General features: G+C 39.3%; 1 protein-coding gene across 5 annotated transcripts in view; it reads left to right on the top strand.

Moving 5' to 3' along the window:
• Positions 1–11,885, top strand: part of LOC125690524 (myelin basic protein) — a 105,436-nt gene extending 93,551 nt beyond the window's left edge. For 4 of the 5 annotated variants that reach the window (XM_048938898.1, XM_048938899.1, XM_048938901.1 and 1 more), the window contains exons 5-9: positions 6,781–6,885; positions 7,472–7,507; positions 8,019–8,051; positions 8,991–9,113; positions 10,105–11,885. In XM_048938898.1, the coding sequence (XP_048794855.1) occupies positions 6,781–6,885; positions 7,472–7,507; positions 8,019–8,051; positions 8,991–9,113; positions 10,105–10,161 (354 nt within the window). In that variant the 3' untranslated portion in view covers positions 10,162–11,885. The remainder of the gene's footprint in view (positions 1–6,780; positions 6,886–7,471; positions 7,508–8,018; positions 8,052–8,990; positions 9,114–10,104) is intronic. The other variant, XM_048938902.1, reaches the window with a different exon arrangement.
• Positions 11,886–12,891: the final 1,006 nt, after the last annotated feature.

Below are 12,891 nucleotides of genomic sequence, written 5' to 3'. Positions count from 1 at the left end.
CAACCATGCCTTATCTGGGCTCACACACAGGTCCAGTGAACATGTTCAAAGTTTATCATAATGCTTTGTGCTACCCAATATAACATCTCTCTCACTATGTCTACTTCTTTTGCTGCAGTCGAGCCATATTATTTGTAAATCAATCACTTTATATTTTAATCTATTCCATTGTTTTTCTTCTATCATATAAGCTCAATTCTTCACAGACCATGAGCTGTTATCCTTAGCACTTTTGCCATCCTGGGATGCCCAAAGCAGTGATGTTTTGAACTTCATAGCTATTTTGAGATTGCAACTAAATAAACGCTCCATAATAGAAACTGAGAAAAAAGTTAATAGTCTGTTTTGCTGACCTTATTTTGTATCACTGTCAACACATGTTATTAGCAATAGTTGGTGGCTTTCATTTCATGTACTGATATAAAATACCTGATGGAGCTCCTGAGATGTTGTCAAGGTAGCTGTGCGTAGTTACCCATCGCACAATAAAGTGACCAGGTGTCACGCGAGCTACACAAAGTCCTTCACTTTTAATTACTCTTATTAAGATACTCTTATTGGATCTCACCGGTCTTTCATTTGTAATACACTTACTTACTTTTTCATTTTTGACATTTCATACAATTAACAAACCCTCAGGGATGGGAGGCCACTTTTTCTCCCTCCTCATTTTATAGCAACTACATCATTGGCATTTTTACCTCTGAGAGTATTTGTTTCAAAGAAATATGCTGTTAAATATGCCACGTGTAATTATTTTGCAACAGTTTTCTCTCTTTGCCATTGTATTTTTCTCCTAACTTAAACTACCATCAGCAATAATACATGTAAACAGCCTGCATATGAGTTCAGCATGTCTTTTTTTTTTTTTTACCTATTATAGGCAAAAAAGAAACAGAACGTGGCCAATGCCTTTAAATAAGAGCACTGATAAAGCAGTGTAAGGTTTGAGGGGTTGGCATTCTGATGGTGTTAGCAATTAGAGGGAGGAAGTGTCTCATGAAATGAAACCAGCACCACTTTTACCTCAGCTCAGGGCTGTAACCTTCTACATTACTGTTTTTCTGGTCAGCAGTTGTATGATGATAGCATACACTTGGTATTTACGTAGTTTAGTTTTCCAAACAATTATCATCTTTTATTGCATTTGCTTCTTGATTACATGCAAATATTAGGCATTGGGCCTCCTTAATGTTTTCACATTTCTCATTTCTGCTTTCTTGCTAATATCCGTAACCACAGCGTTACATTCTTTTGATGTAACCTTGCCCAAACATGTAGGCTGTCAGCAATAGTGATAAACATCTCATCTGTGATGCCATTCATGTTGTGGCAATGCACATCTAAGTCCTTATGGCTGGGAGGTTTGTTGGTGGCAGAAGCTACCCGGAAACTACCCTGAGAATCCCTGTCCACAACCTCTTCTGTTGGAACTACTCTTCTCAAAGAAAACTTATGCTGGGTTTCTATAGAGGTAGTTTCCACAAGACTCCATTCACAATGCCTAAATGACACCACCTTGATAAAAGCAGCAAACAACAATACTGAAGATGCAGCAGAGTCTATACCTGAGTGGATGAAGAGCCTCCTCATCATGAAAAACATTTGAATACAATGACTAATGCTAAGCAGAAAAATGCTGCAGAAAAGTAAATTGGAAAAAAATAAACATGAGGAAAAGCCCAGAGGTATGACAGCACCATTCTCTCACTCAAAACTGCTATAAAACAGGTCATTATCCTGAAGCACTGCCAAGATTCTTCATTCGTCCCCTATAATTTTTTACTGTCACCTACTAATTTGTGAACCATAATCAAGGAATTAAGGAGTAAAAGGGTTTTGAAGAAGTATGGTTCTGGATCATTGATGCTCACTTACCTCTCCTGATGGACTGTACTACATTGCCTCCTTCTTCAGGCTGTCCATATCTTTGGGTTTCTTTTCAATCATCTCTGTTCTTTCCTCCAGCATGTTTTTTCCCCATCTTTGCTTCGGTTCCTCCTCTTTCTGTTCAAGGCAAAAGAGTTTCAAGGCAAAAGAGTGCAATGCTGAGTTCAAGTTGCGCCACGAGAGGCTCAGGTTGGGTATTAGGAAAAACTTCTCATAAAGAGTGGTGCGGCACTGGCACAGGCTGCCCAGGGAGGTGGTGGGGTTCATTGTCCATGGAGGTGCTCAGGAACCATGTGGACGTAGCACTGAGGGATGTGTTAAGTGGGCAATAGTGGTGGTAGTTGAACAGTTGGGCTAGATGATCTTAGAGGTCTTTTTCAACTTTAATAACTCTGTAACTCCACACAGGACTGAAAGCCACAATCTCCAAGACTCTCTATCTTTCTTCCTACCAATCTGCTCTGTTTCTTTGGGCAACTCGCTTTGGTTCTGTCTTAATGCCTGTGAGAAATTTACAGTACCATGACAAAGCTACATGGCTCATCCTTTTTGAAGTGATTAGAAAAGTTCACTGAGTTCGATAAATACTTATAAATCACTTATAGGATCTCCTTTGGTCCAGCATGAGGAGAATGCGTCAGCTTTTCCCTCATTTATTGCAACAGGTCAGTAAATCGTGGACAGCCTCAAAGAAACACCTGTGAGGCAAGCTCTGAGGCAAACACTACATACAAAATACCCCTGAATTATGAAACAAATTGTCATTCTTCCCATGATTGCTCTGCTCAAACTACATATAGTATAATGGTGTATACAGCCATTGAAAGGACACATCTCTCTATTTCCACTTGGAAGTCTGCTTTGAAACACTTAACGTTTAAAGGACATTTTTTTTCTACCACCACTGCTGCAAATTTCTTAATGGGGTTAAGCAACACTTCCCACAGTGGAACAGTTCAGTTTTATATGGCAATCTGAATGTACTTCTTATATCTCTATCTTTTTTAAATGCACAGATTTTTTTATGATCCATGCACAGTGACTTCTGTAAAGATAACCCACTGAAAACCATGAAACCCACTGAACCCATGAAGAATTGCTTTTCACTCTTACACATGTCAAAAATGCATACAAGGTTTGATTTTAAATCAGCTATTTTGCAGTTTCATATGCATCTTGATTTTTTCAGGCAGCAAGGTTACATATTAATGATATCAATAGGAATCTGAAAAGCTGTAAATTTGGTACTCCTGAGCTAAAACACCTCAATGTTGTTGTTGTCACTAATACATATCATCTACTGCTTGGAAATTAGAAGCTCTAAGTTTGTCTTTAAATGTATATGCAGCCTCTATTTATAAGTGATCTTACAGGGAACAAGAGGCTTTGGAGCTTATAATACATACTGCAAAGTCTCCCTTAATAAGTAAGAGCTGCAAGACTCATTGCTTACACCAAGCAAAAGCAGAGACGCACTTCACAGGATCTCAATGTCACTAAATGCTGCTACTACTCAGCCACACTTTAACACTCACCATCATATCTGAAGGCAAAATCAAGTGGGACACTTAGGGTACTTAATTGCACTTGCTTTAAATGAAAGTGAATCTATCATCTCCTAAATCTCACTGTTCTCAAGTTAGACAAATATATCACAAAACAGGATTAACAAACACAGCATCCAGATGTTTGAAGCAAAAGGCCTCTACTCTGTTTACCAAACAACCCAACACCTCTCCCTCTCACCTCCTGCAGGGTCATAGTGTGGGCATTAACACCACTTAGCAATTACAAAGTGCCATAGAACATCAGGAAAATTGGCCAGGTCTACTGTGTCAGAAAAGTGAGCATTTATTCAGGGATATTCACCACAATCAGAGATGTAATACTCTTACAGAAGCACAAGTGGAACACACGCTTGAACTGCACGTAGATTCTTGTGACTGCGTGAGAGAGATGGCAATCAGCACACACCTAACAGCTCTGTCAAGGTTTTCAAGACAGTGGAATGACACAGGGAATGAAATGCCCACATGCAGCTACTGTTAAAATACCTGCTGCTTTTCTTTGCACTATACTGAAAGTTTCTGTAGTGTCTTAGTGGCCAGCTCACATAACACATTGGCACAGAGAAATAACGCAACTTCCCAGTATACTACAAGCAAGAGCCACAAAGCCTCTCATATCAAATCAGCCCCAAATACAGAATAACCTGGGATATTTGACAGACATACACACGTTCATATTCACATTAATAATCCTTAAACTTAATTTCACAATGGATTTGCAAACTATGTCTTTGTCCTCAGATCTCCCACACACAGCCTAAGCAAATACCCTGCATTGGCCAAAATTGCCTATTAACATTATTCAGATTGAGGGATCTTTCCCCTGTGGCTTTTTTTTTTTTCTTGGCACATGTATACCCAAGCTGGCTTAGCTGTCAAGCACAAAGTTAACAGAGAGTGGTGGAAAGATGAGCATTCCTCTCTGTTCCAATTGCCAATTTCTGCCAATTGCTGTTTACTACAAACCATCCTGCTGCCCCAGAAGTTGCACTGGTGCAAAAGAACCTCTGCTTCAGTGTTTGTAAACAGAACCCAAGAGGCCTAAATCTTTTTCTAGGAAAGGAGACAGACTCTTTAGCAGGGTCTGTAGTGATAGAACAAGGGGAAATAGTTTCAAGCTCAGGGAGAGTAGATTTAGGTTGCATATAAGGAAAAAGTCTTTTGCAGTGAGGGTGGTGAGGCACTGGAATATATTGCCTCGTGTTGCAGTTGATGCCCCATTCTTGGAGACTTTCAAGGCAAAGCTGGATCAGGCCCTGGGCAACTTGATCTAGCTGTAATGCCCCTGTTTCATTACAGGGGAGTTGGACTAGATGACCTTCAGAGGTCCCTTCCAACTCTAAGGATTCTATGACACTAAATTCAGGACTATCCTTTGCAAGTGTGTTTCATAATCTATAGCCAAGTTTACTTTCCACTGGCAACATTCTAAAAGCTGATAGTCAGGAAAACACTGCAATTACCTGAACACACTCAAATTTAAATTTTTAACACCTATAGCTATTAGTTATTGCTCTTCTGAGGGAAATGTCTTTTGTAGATCACGCATGTGTGCAATCTCAGTAAAATAAAAACCACTGAGCTTTTCCTTCTCCCCTTTAGGGCTACAAAAATTGAAAGGACATGCTACAGGTGGAAGAGAGAATCCAACAGCTTATACACAAAAGGGAAACATGTAATTTAGACTTAGAATACTGGAAGATTCTGTCCACGCATAAAACTTCTGATCACATGAAAGAAAAGCCCATGATTTGTAACAGTGGGAAACATTGTCATAAATTCATACAGACCATCCTTATTCTTAAAAATAGGTTCAGATTTGCTACTGCTGATTCACTACAAAGGGGACCCAAGCAAAGACTATTCCAAAACGTGGCACCACTGATCTGAGAAATTTTGTAGTCACCACACGGTGACATTTTTCAATGAGCTAAATTATTAATGCCTCATGATGGGCCAGAATGCTAAAATCGAGAAACACAGACTCCACTACATTGTAGAACAGAATTATTCCCACCTTTTTGTGCCTGATGGCAAGATACATCTGCTCATGTATTCCATTGGGCTTCATGTAAGATTGATAGCAACTGGCTGTTAAGACATTGTGATCTGCAACACTGCTGAAAAAGTGTAAAAGAACACAGATCAGAGTGTTTATGATAAACATATATCAATGTTCTCCTTAAATATAGACTTAAAAGACAACATGGCAGAGGTAACTTGTTCTGAGCACGTGTTGGTGCCTTACAGGCTCTCCTCCTCATTGCAACACTGCTCATGAGCCAGGAGTCCCACTGCAACAACACAATCAAGTCCTTCTGTAGCAAGCTGAGCCATGTTCTTCTATGCAACAAAAGCAAAGTGTATTCTAAGTAACTGCCCATACTGTTCCAGAGTCAAACGTTCATTCTGTTTGGAAGAGCTTATGTTCTCTCACTATTTTATCTCACTACTCTTTCTATTTCTGTTTAGAAGCCAATGAAATCTGTATCACCCATGTGGTACTTTCAGATATGCCACTGTTATTTCCATTCTCTCCTGCCTTCCCTGTTGCACACAGCTGGGGAGAAGCACTGTACCTTGACATTGGCAATGATGGACAGACGTTTCTATTTGGGTCACTCATAGGTACAGATTCTTTTTTTAAACTTAGTCCTGCTACATCCATTGAGATAGCTACACGATTGTTTTTGACATTATTTTTACTGCAACAACTGCCTCGTGCTCTCAGTATTCACTCTTCACAATGTCTTTATCTGTGTGCTTTTGTCCTCAGTAAGTGCACTTTTCTGTACTGCAACAGGAACACCATTGAAAACAGAAACATTGTCAGTCTCTTTTCATTACTTCACTCCAAAACACAGTTGCTCTTGCAATTCATTGGTGCTATGCAGTCTATGACAATGGAGAAAATCAGATACAATCCATACCTGCTCTCCCATGGAAGATGATCCAGCTTAAGTTTTCTCAGGTTTTCTCTCTAAAAGTGCATCCTATGGTCCAACTTCAAAGGAAGCAAAATTGTAAAGTTTCTGCTAATCAGAATTGCCCCACATTTAGTTCCATGCTGGGCTGTAATGCTGTTACAAACACACACACCATTATACAAATATACATGCACAACATATGTATGCGTTTGACACAATAGCATCTTTGCCAGTCTATCAAAAAATTGTTCCTTTTGCAGCACTGATAACTTTCTGACTCAATCCCTACAAATTTCCAAGGCACTCCCCTCTCCTTCCCCTCCCACAAAGTGAGCTTTTCCCAACAGCTGCTGGTCTCCTTTCTCCCTGCTGACCAGACTCTGCTGTTGTTGCAGGATATACACGCAGCCAGGGCTAGCCATGTAGGCTCCATCCCCCAGAGGTCTCAGCACGGCCGGCCTGGTGATGACAACCCTGTAGTCCACTTCTTCAAGAACATTGTAAGTTCCACTTCTCATTATGCACTATAACTCTCTTTCAGATCCACCTATAATCAAATAAAATATCCCACAGTCGTTACCCTTTACTAACAAATTCTTCTACACCTTTGAGCTAACCACGCAATTCAGTGTAATTTTACCTGGAAACAAGAACAATGCTGAAATGTTACACCAAAGTGGGTGAACCCTCAATTAGCACAGTCACATTTCAAGAGCAGTTGTCGTAATTATGCAGCTTCACCATTTACAAGGTTTGTGCTGCTGTCTTTGGCAACCAGTGTATTTGTTTAAAAAGAAATTAAAACATGTTCACACAGCAATAAAAACAAAATTAACAACTAATACACAAGGCCTAATAACTCCTGGTGACATTCAAAGTTTCCTGAAGACACTAAAGGTCAGGCTGGACAGGGCTCTGAGCAACTGATGGAGCTTGTGGGTGCTCCTGCTGATTGCAGGGGAGTTGGACTAAGTGACCTTTGAAGGCTCCTTCCAACTCAAACCATTTTATTATTCTCTGAATCTGCTTAATGATTATCACCATTTATTGTTCCTTTGGCTTTATAACTTTTTTGTTGTTTTTTAGGTCTCACCCCGTACTCCTCCTCCAATGCAAGCGAAGGTAAGAGCTGGCCAGGGCTCAGGCAGTGCCCAAGAGTCTTTGGGGCTCATTTATACCATTTCAACTACCAGTCCATTTATTTTCTTTAATCATGCTGAATAGAAATCAAGAATTGCCTTTGGGAATAGGATTTTTCTCTCCTCATGCATTTCCTGATTTGCTGCATGACATCTAAATTAAAGCCAAATGTTGGGGTCTTTATATCTAAATTTTGTTGTGGGTGCTTCACATAGTAATACTAACAATAGGTACAGCTGTCAGCCAAGCTCCAGGAACTGTTTTCACACTGATAAGCTGACACAACTCCCACAGCCCATGACTGATGAACGACGGCTAGTGATGGAGGCTCTTGTGATTCTGACTGAGAACTTTGCCTTTTTCATTTTATGGAATGACTGATGCTTCATTATCTGGCCAATTGGACATTGTTTTTCACTGCATTCTCAACACCTTCTGATCAAATGTTTTGTAGTGACCATTGTGCCATTGTTTCTGTTTCTTCCATGTGCAGGGAAGAGGACTGTCCCTCACCAGATTTAGCTGGGTAGGTGATGAATGTGCTTTCAGAAACAGCCATATTATTTACCAGGCCAAAGCATATCTTGCTCCACTGCCTCAAGCTGCTGCAGCAACATGATAATTTTGTTTTGTCTCGGTTTAGCTATTTTGCTTTTCTTGTTCTTCTTTCCTCCCTCCTCCCACAGCACTTTAAGATGGTAATCGTGTCGCTCACTCTTATTCAGCACACTGACAGCCTCGCAACAAACATTTCTTTTGCTTCAGCATGTAAGGAACAAAATCCACTGCATGACAAAGCTGTCATCCTTTAAACCTCCTGGGAGACTCACTGCTGCAGGTTTCTTCTCATGGGAAGGACAAGAGGGCAGGTGGTATCCAGGTGGGGATGTGTCCCCAGTAAGCCCTATGGAACTAACACTGCCACTAATTCAAGTATTTGGTCTCACCTTTCCTTGCCATCTCTTCCACTGTGAAGAGATCAGCCCAAGTTAGAAAAGTTCCTCCTCTAGTTATCACAGCTAATTAAATCCTACTTCTCTGCTGCAGATTTGGTTCTGTAACGAGAAGAACATGTACATTTTAAGCTAAAAAAAATACTACAGCCTTCAAGCTGTTACACATTTCTTTCACTGCCAACAGAACACCAACTTACTTCATGCATGATCACCTCAGAACTTGTAAATTGAATTTATTTTTTATTTAAGTTTTGTCATGCAGGTTAATGCTCTCAGCATCCGCTTTTGATTATTAATTCTTCTTTTACAGATTGTTTCCCTCAGGTATCAGCACACTGAAAAAACCTCCTAATGCTTGCCTTCACTCCAGCTTATTACTTAAAAGATCATTTTATTGCATCTCCTCTAAGACTCTCTATTTTTCAGCGATGACAACGAAAGATTACCATATGAATATGCACTTAACGTCAATGCTGATTTGAAACATACACCAAACTCTTTCTTTGCAGGGTGGTGAAGGACACAAGCCGGGATACGGAAGTGGAAAATTCTATGAGCACAAATCTGCTCACAAGGGACACAAGGGATCCTATCACGAGGGCCAGGGCACTCTTTCCAAAATCTTTAAACTGGTAAAGTACAATTGAACTTACTGTAAGTGCAAACAGTTGAGCCCAGGGAAAAGCTGAGTGCAGCTCAACCTCTCCAGGAGCTGCCATGTTTCCATAAACCTTTGAAGGAAGTAGGCATTCGCAAAGAAATTGCCTTATAAAATCACCTCACAAATAGGTAAACCATTTGACAAGAGATTAGGCTTCAGGTAAATGGTTTCTTTGGTTTGTTTTTTATAAAAAAAGGCAACTGAAAATGCAGAATAGTTCAGTTTTACAAATAGAATCTTCAGAAATAGAAGTGAAATACTTCAATTATCCTGAAATGCTCACTTACAAATCATTCCCAGTTCAAGTATTTCAGAAGGGCTCCAATCCATTGCTTGCTTTAAGAATCAAAACAACCACTCAGAGTTGAGCCTGGCTCTCACCTGTGTAAATCTCCAAAAGAAAGTTTCTCACCATGCAAGTCTCTGCCTGGTGCAACTCCAGAGCATCACAGAAGAACATAGGCCAACCTTTTTTAACCTTCTGTGTAAGGAAAAAGGAAAATGACACATGAAAAGTGTGTTTTATGGGAAAAGAAAATAGCCAAATCTCAAATAAATTAAAAAAAAAAAAAAAGGAATTCCAAGCCTTCAGCTTGGATCTCCTTTGCTAAAAAAGCCATAGGGCTTTTCTCAAATGTATGAATTGTCCTTCCTTTCTTTTTTTTTTTTTTTTTTGGATGTACAAACACATCGCTTTCATAAGGAACACCTGAATAAGATCATGCATGTACAACCAACACCTGCCTATCTACATATGAGAAATTTAATGAGAATAAATGAATCCTATGTGAAAGTATATGAGAAGCAATTGGTTCATACAAAAATTCAAATAAGACTTTGCAATATACCAGAGTCATTTTCATTCAGATATGTAAGGTTTTGTATTAGACTGATATTTTTCAACACGTAGCCCCACACACACAGTACCTTGTTGTTAATTAACTCCATTCCTCCTTCCCCAGGGAGGCTCTGGCTCCCGGCCTGGATCGCGGTCTGGCTCACCAGTTGCGAGGCGCTGAAGCTCTACGATGCCATTCAAGGATCATTCACGCACTCTGCTTCATAATCTAACTGCCTTAAAATTAATAACAACTGCAAGAATTACCTAGTTAGATGCAGTCCATTATTTAGTGCCAATTAGGTTCTGCATGCAGTAGATAATACAAACTTCTATTGGCAATCCCTGACCAACAGTTGAATGAAAGGAACACACAAAGTAGATTTACTAGCTGTTCTCCCTGTTTTACGTAGAGTAACAAGACGTCTGACTTTACTCATTCTCCTTGAGGGTGCCCTAACTGTATGCTGGACTTCATTATTTCTCCCAGGCTCCTAATCTGAGCTCCAGCCTTATGGTTTCATTTTAGTGAAGGTCAGAATCGCAAATAAAGAGTTAATGTCTTGGATACTGAGCACTGCCGTTAATGAACTTTTGAAACACTGCTGTAAAAACAAACACAAAACCCATCATGTGCAGAAGTTGTAAGGACTGTTTATCCAAATCCTTTTTTTTTTATTTATTTATTTGGGATTTTGGTTTCTGTTTTAATCTTCCTTCTCTCACTCACAGAATAATTTATTTTCATAACAGGATTAGGCAGTCACAGAAAGGTTCACCAAACATTGCGAGTTCAAGGTATGTGAAATGTGGGAGGGGGCAGATGTAGTAGAATCAATATGATGCAGAGCAATGGCAATAAGGAAACGCTTTCCGCACCACAAATTGCTCACCGCATCCAAACCATTAGAATTAAGAGTAGATGAGGGAGAGAAAGAGGATTTCAAATTTGAGTTAGACTAATGCAAAGAAACAAGGGATATTCCCAGCAACGAAACATCAGATCACACATGTGACCACTGGACGTCACTGTTGCTCCACATAAACTGCTGCAACAGCATAAACTTTGCAGTAAAGTAAGTAATTACATATATACATGAATAAGTCTAATTTCTGAAAGAAAGCCCTTCAGTACTGGTGTCTCAGATAGTCCTGCACATCTCATGAGAGAACTTCAAACCATGCTCTTGGTATTGCAGCAGTGTTGTATTTAGTTGGCTCTCCTTTTGACTGAGTAACATCTGAATGCCTGTTAAGGGCAGTGCACCAAAGCAAACTCATAGTAAACTACTGTGAACATTTAACTGTTGTACTGTAGTTGCCTCATAGAAATGAGTTATAACAGAGTTAGATTTAGATATTAATTGTTCACAGATGACTAAAATAAATGTGTGGCAATGGTATTTCCAGCCACACGTAGAGAAATACAAGGCTCTTCTGAATTGCACTGTTTTATTACTTAAACTCACCATTCCTTCAAGCTCTTCTCTAAACATCTGATTAATTACCTCCTTTTTTAGTTTTAGCCTGCGTTGTAGACTGAGGTTAATGCTTCCCAAGTTGAAACTGCATCTATGTGTCCAGTAGAAGTTACCTATACACACGTATGTTAATTCACATCTAAATCTATTGTAGGTTTATATTCAGTGTCCATTAATACAAAGCAAGGGAAGATGGAGAATAGAAAATAGAGACTAAGGAAAACAAACCCACCAAAATTATATACACGTATTACATCTTCTGTTACCTGTGTTGTTTGCTATGTGTATTTTTCTACTGTAGCTTCATTCAGATTTATACTCGGCAACGTAATAGTGGATTTAATTTGAAGACATATTGTTCTTATAGGAACAAAGCTTTTAAAATTTATCAAAATAAAGTAATCGATATGTAATGAAACTTGAACCGGTTTTGTCTTTTGTAATGTAGGCTGTGTACAAAAAAAAAAAAAAAAGCTCCTTTTTTCTTCCTGCTATTTATTCAGTGCTGAAGATACTGGAAAATGCCTCAGTTGCACGTTCATAGGCTTCCTGTGACACTGGTGGTGCCTGAGCATCAGCCTCGTGGGCCATGTTATGACAGGATTCATGGGACAGCCAGGGGGGCATTGCAAGTAAAAAAAAAAACCTATGAATTTCTGCCTTTGTAAATAAGCACAGCAAACAGTATCTTCCTCGATCACAGTAGGTAATACTCCATTTGATTTTCAAAGAACTCTACACATGTAGAAAAGCACATTTAAGGTAAAAAGTTATCTAAAGCTGCTTCCTCCACTTCATTACACTTCTTTTCCCTCACTAACTAATCACTAATAACCAAGGCTGGAAATGGCTTCTTGAAAATTTACTTCATATAGGAGAAAAGGTATGGTAATTTAATACAATATTTTTCCAACATAAGTCTTGAGGGAAAGACTAAGACAGACTGAAATCTAGTCTTAATTTTTCAGCAGTTTTGATGAAAACAAAACCAAACAGCACAATAAGTGGCTCTATGACTTGTTTCAAAAAAAAAAAGAGAACAGAGAACCAGCACTAGATGTTTATTATTTCTTGTACTGAAGGCAGGGACATAAAACCAAACGGAATCCTTGGGGAAGCACAAATCTACTACTGCAACAACCCAGAAAGAACTGAGGCACTCCTATGCCTTGTTCCCTTATGCACAACACAACCTGATTCTTCAACAGAGTCCTTGGATAAGAGTTCTGCTTCCTAAACAGGATGCATCTAACTCAATGTTTTCTAAAGCATTACTAATGTGTTTGATCTAGTGTCTGCTTCCAGACACTAGAAGGTTTGCTTGGAAGGTCTGCTTGGAACACTTCCAATTCAATCTCACTGAGTAGCCTCAACAATGAAAAATCTCTGTATGAAGATACTTGAGAATGGATTCCTGAAGTTCACCAACA

The sequence above is a fragment of the Lagopus muta genome, chromosome 3 (assembly GCF_023343835.1).
Source record: "Lagopus muta isolate bLagMut1 chromosome 3, bLagMut1 primary, whole genome shotgun sequence".
NCBI lineage: Eukaryota > Metazoa > Chordata > Aves > Galliformes > Phasianidae > Lagopus > Lagopus muta.
This window is presented reverse-complemented; position numbering and strand designations above follow the sequence as displayed.